This window comes from Aphanomyces astaci (genome assembly GCF_000520075.1).
Source record: "Aphanomyces astaci strain APO3 unplaced genomic scaffold supercont1.30, whole genome shotgun sequence".
Lineage (NCBI taxonomy): Eukaryota > Oomycota > Saprolegniomycetes > Saprolegniales > Verrucalvaceae > Aphanomyces > Aphanomyces astaci.
The window spans coordinates 332352-342936 of NW_009798293.1; the positions used below are offsets into that span (position 1 = coordinate 332352).

Here is a 10585-nt window from a genome sequence, read left to right on the forward strand (position 1 = left end):
ATATTCTGCACTGAATTCAATAAATTTGAGTATGAAGGATATTCGTTCGCATCGTGACACTGACTTTTTAACCACAATTCTGCGAAAATTAATACAGTATAAATAGATAAGATATGTATGGTCATTTCTAAGTCCACACAATATGCGCTGGAATGACCGACTCATGCAGTTGTCGAATCAACTGATGGATTCGTCCGACGAGGAAATCGATGTCATCATAAGTACGGTAGCCCAAAAAGCCGTCCGCCAAGCCGCAGCTGTAGACTCACGGTCATGGAGCGGGTCTCGTCGCGGTCGTCAGCCAAACATTGATCGAAACCGGACTCGTGGGCACCAGCAGATTGTTGACGACTACTTTGGAGAGAACGGGAAACCATCTACGTACACAGAAGGACAGTTCCGCCGCCGGTTTCGTATGAATCGAGTACTCTTTATTCGGATCATGGATACCGTGGCTGCTGCGGATACATACTTTGTCCAAAAACCAGACGCATTCGGAAAGTTAGGTAAGCATGGCATGACATATAAGCTTAAAGATAATATAGGTCTGTCACCATTACAGAAGTGCACTGCGTCCATTCGTATGCTGGCGTATGGCGTCTGCGCTGACTCGACCGACGACTACTGTCGCCTTGGTGAATCAACAGCCATCGAATCCATGAAGCGCTTTGCAAGGGCTGTCGTCTCAGAGTTCGGCCCCGTGTACCTGCGCGAGCCGAATGAAGAGGATGTCGAAAAACATCTCAACCTGAACGAAAGTCGTGGGTTCCCTGGGATGTTTGGTTCAATCGATTGCACCCACTGGGAGTGGAAAAACTGCCCTGTTGCCTGGCAAGGCCAATATCAAGACCGCAACGGGAAGCGGTCTATGATATTGGAAGCAGTTGCGACGCAAGATCTGTGGATTTGGCATGCGTTTCTGGGGGTTCCAGGGTCGACATTAATGTTTTGGACCGTTCGACGCTGATGGTGAAACTGTCTAAACTTGCAACTTCCAGTGATGGATTTTCGGTAAGTACATTTTAGCACTATATTTTTGGTTGCTTTACTCGTACAAATAAATACATATCTTGTCTCTATTATTTACAAATAAATACATATTTTGTCTAATATTTTTTCTTGCATTAATCGTACAATTTTGTGTATTAGTTCAATGGGATTTCGTTCGACATGTTTTATCTCTTGGCCGATGGAATTTATCCATCACACTCGACGTTTCAGAAAAGTCTGAGCAGTCCTTCAACGGAGAAGGAAAAGTACTATTGTGAACGACATGAAAGTGTTCGAAAGGATGTCGAACGTTGTTTTGGGGTCTTGTTTGGACGGTTTCACATTCTGGCCAATCCCAGCCAATTGTGGAGTCGTGACCACATGCGCGTCGTGTGGCTTGCTTGCATTTGTTTGCACAACATGATCATCAAGGACGACAACACCATGGAACACCACCCCAATGCATCGGAATGGGATAACGACCTGGAGCGCCGTCGACCTCAGCAGCCATTGTCCTTCGACGGTTATTTGCATCAACGTTCAGCCATGGTCGACTCCGATGCACATGATCTCCTGCGTCAAAGCATCATCGAACATTTGTGGACAGAGCGTGGTAACATGTAGAAAAGAACCCTGTTAAAAATTGCAATTACGAAATCAATTATCAACTTACTAGGTTAGTTGAAGAGAAAAAATCGAATTTAAACATTGCAATTAGCAAATCAATTATCAATTTACTAGATTAGTTGAAGACGTTTCTAGTTTGATTGCGAATCAGCTGATTTTTGCATACGACTAGCAGCACGCAATTCGAGCTCTGCAATTACCTCAGCTTGCTGTAGCTCTAAAAATCGAAGGGCCATAGGCGTCAGGTTTTCCGTCGGTGTTGTGAACAATTGGAGATTCGCAACGATGGATTGCGCATTTGCTTTGCGATCAATTGCAGCAGCGAGCCCACCCATGTCAACACTTGCTTGAGGCATATCCTCTGTACTCAAACGTTTGCGCTTCGCTGCCTTCGCTCCTTGCGGACGGCCTTCCGAAGATTCCAAATTGACTGTCGAAGACAACAATTTGGAGCCGTCCAAATTAATGTCTTCGCCAGTCAATTTAGAATGCTTGGTTGATTTCTTGATGCCGAAGCCGTTTTCCCGATACGCTTCCCATTTTGGCTTGTCGCGCAGGACTCGCCAGCACCCCATGTACTTGAAATTGCGTCCACTGCCCGTCTTGGAAGTGGTGGTCTTGAATTAGAGTGCCCTTGCCGCATCTTCGACGTCGTCGATGTTCGTTCCACTTGCTTGAAGGTCTTGTACTTGGGTGTAGCAACCAGTGAACTTGCTGACAGCATGCTTGATGTCTGCAAACTTTGATTCGAGAGCCCTTGCCGTGCGTTGCGGGCGGCCTTCTGGCTTGATCTCGTTGAAACGATGGGTTACTGTGTCCCAGAATGTTGTCGAGGTTTGGCCACTACCCTTGATCGGATCCTCAGGCGCTGCTACCCATGCCTTGGACAGTAACTCGTTCTCCATGTCGTTCATCCACAACGACATCGTCGTCCAGCAATTGAAAAGTATTTTGTGTAGACTATTTTGTATACCATACAAATGTCTTGTTATTAGATTAATTCGGCGCAAAACCTCGACTCGGAGTTTTTAGTGAAAACTCCGTGTGGAATGGTCAAGACTCAGGGTCCGGGGTTCTGAAACTCAGTTTAAGTGTCGAATTCAGTGTTGGGGTGGGGGTAAATTCAGGGTCAAAATATCATCGACACTGAGTAATATTCAGTATCAGGGTCAAACTCCGTGTACGGTGGAGATGCTCTAATAAACCGATCTGGAAATGGCAAGTTAGACTCCATCAATTTACTACTCGGAGGAATTACCACGAATTACTACCAGCAATGGTCATCAGCTTACATAGAATACTGTTTTTAAACAGTAAGTATTCACGTTGGTACGATTAACGCTGTACAACGTCGTACTAGTATGCATTTGTAACGGTGTTTAACGTTAACGTTAGAATTGTACTACTTTACTGTTAGAATTGTACAGTGTAGTACGTAGTACTTTAGAATTGTACAGTACTTATCGTAGCAAGCAATTAGTCCAACCCACTTACTCAGGGACGTTTTAAGTCAATAATACCAAATTCCCTGATTTAGTGGGCATTTGACCAATTGAGTGGATGTCCCACTCACTCGGGGAATTGGTCATCGAAACTAGATTGAGTGATACTTCTAGCATGGTACTGTTGCTTGTACTTGCTTGACAATAATATTACTTCGAAGTACTAGTATTAATGCTATTAACAGTATATGCTCTGTACCAGGAACGTTAACTCCCGTCCTAGCGGGTAACGTTATCTACCGTTGGCGAAGTAGCGGAGGACGTACAGGGGGCGACGGATTTTAAGGGACACTTGCTACTTCGAATTTGCCAATTCATCGGAAAATGATTGGTTGAATAACTTCGAACTTCGATGGAAATCTCAATTTTAAGCCAATCACGTTATGACTTTCACAAATTCAAATCTTATTGGCTATAATATTCTGTGATATGTGACTTCGGTGTCCAAAGTTTGCATGAGTACTTACTTCTACGTACTGTCCGTTTGGGCGGAAGGAATGCAAGAATGGTTTCTCCCATAACTTTTACCCTAGGAGGTGTTTCCTCGATCCAAAGGTATATTTGAATTCAGGAGTTTAACGTGCAGTACGTGAGGGGTTTTATTTTGCCTGGAAACGAATACAACTCCACCAGGTTTGAAATGAAGTTTCAGCACCTAATGGAACGTACTTAATGCAAACGCATTTTTAAAACAGGTATATCGAAGTATACTATACTTAAGTCATAAAATAAAATAAAAGTTAAATAATCTATAGTATTACTATATCAGAGGTACAAATTATTAAAAGTATTGAGCAAATATAACTATTTAAATAGTCTACTTCATTAAAATACTACGTTTCATCGCTGAAATCGTTGCTTGCGAACGCAGAGCACAGTTTTGTAGTTGGGCCTTCAAGCTTCAGCAAGCAGAATATTTGATCCAAGACGATGAGATTAAAAAAAACTGCGTTAAAATCGGCCCAGTGGAAAATTTCTTTGCATCCGACTCGCCCAAACGGACAGTATGGGCATACTTCCGTGACACTTTTTGAGGACTTTCGATGGAGGCCTTGCTGAACTCAAAATTGCTATTATAATACTAGTAACGTGTCCGACCATTGATGTGCCGATTGTCCATTGATGTGCCGACTTATTTATCCAATCAAACCCTAAATCGATTTTCATTTGACAAAATGCAACCTCTAGACAAATGATACCTGTATAAATTCATGCTAATGACCCTAACATTTGTGTTTAAAAGTACTCCTATACATGATCCTGTTCGAATTGTATAAACCTTTATAAAATGGTAATCGTATGTTGTTGACATTGGTTGAACCTTTCGTTTTCAATACATAACTCAAGTATAAAAAATCGGCACACCAATGGTCGCCCTGTGTAAAGTACTCGACTTCAAAAATTAATTGTGCAATCCTAAACTGTTTAAATCGATTTACTTTGGGCTCATTCGAAAGAGCACAACGTTATCCATCCAAAAATGTATGTACAGTCAGTTCAAGGGAGGATTCGAAAAAACAACTGAAATATTCGAAAATGAAAATGAAGAAAAATTGGCACATCAATGGTCGGCCATGTTAGTGTTTTAAAATCACAGGACATAACTGAGTTCGTTTGACTTGAGATGGTACAGTTAGACCATTAGTTTTAATGCAAATTGCATTTGAACATTAAAAATATTGATAGGCTGAAAGTGGTTCTGAGCCACTTTATCCGCATTAATGCTAGTGAATCACTTTATCCGCATTAATGCTAGTGAATTATTGCTTATCCGAAAAATAATCTATAGTACTCTTCAATTACCTCACCATTTTGCAAAATTGGCCGCTTGCGCCGAATTGGCTTCCTTGTATCTTCCGACGACTTGAGCTTGCGCTCAATCGTTTCACGACGACGTTCTTGAGGTTTCTTCTTTGCATGCGCTGTTGCTGCATGCATATTTTTGGGCCAACATCTTCTTGTTGACTTTGAATTCTGCTTCGCCTTCCATCTTCTTGGTCTCCTTTTCCGCCACCTTCGTCGCGATTTCTTCGGAGGTCATAAGGCAGCCACCGTGAACCCATTCGTCTTCGCTTTTGGGGGCACTTGTTTGCTCCGTGGATGCTTGGATCAGGCTGGCATTGATGCACATGGCCCTGGCAACATCAATGTCAATCCCTTGAGTGCGCAGAATGTACAATAACTATTGTTTCAACTTGTACCGTCACTTGCATCTTTGTCCGTGGGGTTTGGCGCCAGGCTTGTCCCCAAGTATCTTGGATGTCATGACATCGAGCGACAACGGGTAAGTTCCTGTCTTCTCGAACCCACTGACAATGAAGGTTCTTGTAAGACATTCGGCTAGCTCAGTCGATGCCACAGCCACCTTGTCACTCGTCACGGCAAAACCGAAAATTCTCCACACGAAAACGGACCTACTCAATGTCCTGAAGACGTTAGAAATGGCAAAGCACTGAGACGTCCAGCGGCTGCAAGAAGTGGGAGGCAAAGCATACAGCAGGATGCCCATCGACCATAAAAAGGCAATCGTGCTGGCCAATCAGTATGCTTTGTACCCATCCATAAGCACGAGGACAGGGCATTTGGGGCCGAGTTGTTGTACCAACCATTCAAAGTATTGGATGAACAACTTTGTCGACAAGAACGATGACTTGGTGGCCGCAAAGTTGGACCCAGCGAGGCCACAATCATCTGTTTGCACACGTTGGCGCCGGGCAGGACAAAGAACGGGGCAACATGGCCATTACCAGCATTGACACACACCAGGATGGAAACGTTTTTTCTGCGTCGGACGTTTGGGCATTCGCTGCATTCCCTTGGTTGCCATGACCTTTGACTTGTTGCGAGACCCTTGGGCGCACGTGCCGGATCCATCCAGGTTCCAGATGCAGTCAGGGTCAAAACTGTACTCCAGAGTCCATGGCCTGGGCGCTTCTGGTCGATAAATTGAAGGGAAGGTGTCGGGTACATGGCGCTCATGCTGGCTGTTCTCAATGCACACGAATAAAGTTGACGAGCTCGTCACGGGTGAAACATTGGGCGTGCAGTGTGCGCTCGTTGACGGCCTCAATGATTCCACGGACTTCACCATCGGTCAGAATGGGGTCAGGTCCATTGCGCGAGTGAGACTGAACCGTGCCGTTGACACGTCGTTGCAGCATCAGGCACTAGTAAAGATAAGCCCCCGGTCCCAATTAAAATAAATACCGGTTCCGAGTGTAACAAATTCAAGTAATAGTGTATCCGTACTTAATCCGGATAAGTACATATACATCCGGATAAAAGGCACTTTGACCGCCAAAAACTCCCACCAAAAAGTACTCAAGTCAAGTTTTGCCCCCACTTTCAAACTTTCCGCGATGGAGGAAGCCCAGCGCGTCGCACAGTACGACAAGTCAAACACCACGCAGTTCAAGTTCAGCACCGTCATGGCCGCCACGTGTGACGAAGCTGCTTGCACTGCGTGGTGTATGCAGGTCGGGCTTATCAAATAGAAGATGCTGTGTCCGTCGTGTGCAAAGGACATGACCTTGAGCGGGACAAGGTGGCAATGCCGTCGTGCTGGCAGCGGTTCGATCGAGCGCAGCATGAAGGTTGGATCGTTCGAAGAACGATCCAAACTTCCATTGTCCAAGGCGGTGCGGCTGATGTACGCATGGGCCTCGCGCAATCCGGTTACGGTCGCCGCTCGCGAGACGGAAGTCTCAAAAGTTGCCGCGATTGACATTTATAATTTTTGTCGAGGCATTTGCTCTAACGAGATGTAGTCCAGCGCTATGATGGTATGTCGAATTAGATAGTTTTCATTTATGTTATAAATATATCCGCGGTTGTTGTATTATTCTATATGTATTTCTATAATTAACACATCCAACGTGTCGAATCGCATAATACTTACGTATGTTATTGATATATAAAGGTTGTCGTGTTGTAGAATTTGTATGTCTGTATCTAAGGTTATCGAATTATATAATACTAATTCCTGCAATTGATATATTGAAGGTTAAATTGTGTAATGTGTATTTCTGTAATTAATGTATCCAAGGTTGTCGATTTATATGATATATATTTCTGTATTTAATACAGCCAAGGTTGTCGAATTATATGATATTTATTCCTGTAATTAATGTATCCAAGGTTATCGAAATTAATGATATTTATTTCTGTATTTAATATATCCAAGGTTGGCGGTGTAGGCTCGGTCGTTGAAATCGACGAGACATCACTCAAAAAAAAAATCCAAATACAACCGCGGAGCCCAACACCCAGATGTTTGGTTGTTTGGCGGCGTGGACAGAACAACGGGCAAGTGGTTCGGTCGCCTTACGTTCAGGAACGTACGAAACCAACTTTGTCTGCCATGATCGGGCAGCATATCCGACCAGGTACTCTGATCATGTCAGACAAATTTGGTTCGTACGTGTCGTCGGATGAACGACACACATTGTCTAACAACCCATAACTTGCCGACAAGAACTATGGCCATCATTGGGTCAACCATTCGGAAAACTTCGTGGATCCAGCGACCGGCGCACACACCCAGACAATCGAGGGTGTGTGGGAAGTTCGCGTCAAGCGCTTTCTGAAAACAATGCGTGGAATTCGAAAGAAGTACCTCCCCGCCTATCTGGACGAGTTTATGTGGTGCACTTGGTTTTTCCGACCGCAAGCGGACGAAAAGATGTTTTTCACCGGCTTAGTTCACGGAATTGGAAAAAAGTATAACTAATAATACTAAGTACTTTTGGCCTTTGACTTTTTGGTTACGACACTATTACTTGAATTTGTTACACTCGGAACCGGTATTTAATCTAATTGGGACCGGGGGCTTATCTTTACTAGTGCCCAGCATCATACGACCAAGGCCAAAGAGCAGTGACAACTTGGTGCCACTAACCTTATTGGTTTATATTTAGCCAATCAACATCATACAGTATCTCTGAAATATGATAAAACTCTCAATGACTGATGAAATGGTACGCTCGAAAGTTGTGCAATTAGCCCGCGAAAGCATTCATTCCCATGTGCGAATGGAGGACTACCAAAACCTACGCAATTCGCAATTTCGCATCCGGATAACCCAATATTTTTAATCACGACGTCTCTCGAACACGCTGTGTTTTGATAAGGCAGGCTACCAAAACCTTCACAATTCACTATTTCACTTCAATATAATTGGATGAAATAAATATAACGTTACATTCCAATTGGCTAAAAATATTCAGTGGATGTAAGCATGTCGGCCTCTCTCGCCGCGGCACTGGGCACGCCGGCAAATGACCCGTCGATTCATGCGTGCCCTACGAATCCGCGGTTCACTGAGGGAACGCAACTATGTTCGCACGGTATCCCTCGTGACGTACCAAGAAGACACACCATTGTACACAATGTATGCCACCAGGGACTCGCCATCGTTCATCTCGACGGTATCATTGACACCAGACGCCTTCGACATCCTCGTTACTCAGTTCAAGAAGCATTATGTTGTCAAGTCTCTCCCCTACCGCAGTGGGCGCCCACCACGGTTCCAAATGTTTCGGCCAGCAGGAAGGTGCTCTTCTACAAGGTCCAGCAGCAAGGACACGGATCCAGCGCACCATTCGAGCCCTCTACCTCTAGACATATTGGAGAATAGCTTCTCCATCACATCACATAAAACGAGTGGATAGAAATTAAAGCGCGTATGTCCACTTGTTTTAGGAATCCTAAAATTCTATATCTGTTTGTAGAGTGCAAAATACTACAGACCTGTAGTATTTTGCTGAGACCGTATTGACCTATCCGCAATTTGCTACCAGTATTTTTAATCGGAAAATGTCGCATTTGCTACAAGTAGCAAAATAATATGCGGAGGTTTTGGTAGTCCCCCCCAATGACACCTCAATTGCCAAACATTGTTGTCGCGCCTATCCCCCCATCCCCTCACACGACACCGTAGCCACGGCCAGACATGGAACTCGATTACCGCACTCGAATCAACGACCCACACTCCAACTAGATGTCCACCTGAGCAGCTGCTGCGGAACTCGGGCCATACTTATAGATTACTACTAGTATTTGTTGAATATCAGTGTTAATTCAACCTTATCCGTAAATTATTCCGGATGAATCCCATACAAAGTTTCATATTGACTTACAAGGTAAGACATCAGTAGTGACGCTTGCATTAGGTCACGAATGAGCGGCCAGCATCGTCTGTAGATGTATCTTGAGTGATCTGCATGACATAGGCCTATATTATTCAGGGATTGGCTGCTCTCCGTTTGACAGTCGTCAGTGTCACGTGATGTCATAGCTAGCGATAGTTCATTAAGTTGGTGCGATGAAGCAGAGGCTTGTGTTCACTTTGGAATTGCCCTTTAACTGAGCACCTTAATATCAACCCATTTCAACCCCACCAGTGTGTTGCCCGCGTTCATCTTAAGACTTCAAGTATGAACTCCGACAAGTCCGACATCCAACGCCTCGTATTCAGTGGCAAGCGTGAGGACTTCCAAACCTGGATAGACGCCTTCCGTGGTGAGCTGCAGAAGCGCTGGCTTAAGGCCCGCATTGACGCCCAAAACGCCAAGCGTGCCTTGTGTGACGTGTCCTACGAGTCGTGGCTTACTGCTGTGCCGGATGCGCTACCGGATACCTTAACGGAAGAATCCCTAAAGGAGGCCACCCTCCTTAGGGACTTACAAAACGTGAAGATTCGCCCACTTTTGTCAAAAACCCTACCGAAGAGCTACCTTAACCAGCTCGACGTGTCCCTATTACCCAGCCGTTACCGTCACCGAGATCTGGCGCATGCTCGAACGCGATTTTGGGGAGTCGAGCGAGGCTGGTGTCATTGGCCTCCTCACTAAGTTCGTCGGCACCCTTACGTCCGACTACCGCCATGTGGATGACCACTTTAAGGCAATGAGTGCCCTACGGGGCTCTTATCGGTTTTACCCCCCCGCAAGACTATACACCATATATAGATTCAAGTTAAACGAGTTTTATCGCGTGTCGAAGAAATTAGTGTGCGAGCAAGTCTTTTTAGTGTAGGACGAGCACTATAAGCATTTGTGGCCACCAGAAAATCCGGATAAAGTAATGGTTTACCGGATTTTTTTCGCACCTCCACGAATTCACTGGAACTTCACTTCCAGAATGTCGTCGCATACTACTATATACACTAGACCTTAGTAACAGTAAGTGCGTTCATGATATGAGACAAATCGCAATTGTAAAGAACCATACAGAATTCCAATATAACTCATCACTTGGTGATAGACTTAAGTACTGATCAATTACATGGTGTCTGATTTGATGTATGCTCACATTCCACTTGACTAGGTGATTAATTGAGCATTGCACTTGCTGATTCTTCATGCCTTTGCTTGACGATTTACCAAGCCCTCTAAAATGTTATCCAGTCTTGTGCTCGTTTCGTGTCAAAGCAATGCAAATCACAACGATAGACCAGTCGTACTGGA

At 44.5% G+C, this 10585-nt stretch overlaps 5 protein-coding genes across 5 annotated transcripts; 3 read left to right on the top strand and 2 right to left on the bottom strand.

Moving 5' to 3' along the window:
• Positions 1-142: 142 nt before the first annotated feature.
• On the top strand, positions 143-1614 carry H257_10791 (hypothetical protein; the record flags this gene model as incomplete). The annotated part of the gene is made up of 2 exons (XM_009837452.1): positions 143-955; positions 1150-1614. The coding sequence occupies 2 exons, from the start codon at positions 143-145 to the stop codon at positions 1612-1614; spliced, it is 1278 nt and encodes a 425-aa protein (XP_009835754.1).
• Positions 1615-2240: 626 nt separating this feature from the next.
• H257_10792 (hypothetical protein) lies at positions 2241-2543 on the bottom strand (the record flags this gene model as incomplete). The annotated part of the gene is made up of 1 exon (XM_009837453.1): positions 2241-2543. One exon carries the CDS (start codon positions 2541-2543, stop codon positions 2241-2243), a length of 303 nt encoding a protein of 100 aa, XP_009835755.1.
• Positions 2544-5004: 2461 nt separating this feature from the next.
• H257_10793 (hypothetical protein) lies at positions 5005-6098 on the bottom strand (the record flags this gene model as incomplete). The annotated part of the gene is made up of 2 exons (XM_009837454.1): positions 5005-5276; positions 5792-6098. The coding sequence occupies 2 exons, from the start codon at positions 6096-6098 to the stop codon at positions 5005-5007; spliced, it is 579 nt and encodes a 192-aa protein (XP_009835756.1).
• Positions 6099-6706: 608 nt separating this feature from the next.
• Positions 6707-7328, top strand: H257_10794 (hypothetical protein; the record flags this gene model as incomplete). The annotated part of the gene is made up of 2 exons (XM_009837455.1): positions 6707-6882; positions 7316-7328. 2 exons carry the CDS (start codon positions 6707-6709, stop codon positions 7326-7328), a joined length of 189 nt encoding a protein of 62 aa, XP_009835757.1.
• Positions 7329-8410: 1082 nt separating this feature from the next.
• H257_10795 (hypothetical protein) lies at positions 8411-8788 on the top strand (the record flags this gene model as incomplete). The annotated part of the gene is made up of 1 exon (XM_009837456.1): positions 8411-8788. One exon carries the CDS (start codon positions 8411-8413, stop codon positions 8786-8788), a length of 378 nt encoding a protein of 125 aa, XP_009835758.1.
• Positions 8789-10585: the final 1797 nt, after the last annotated feature.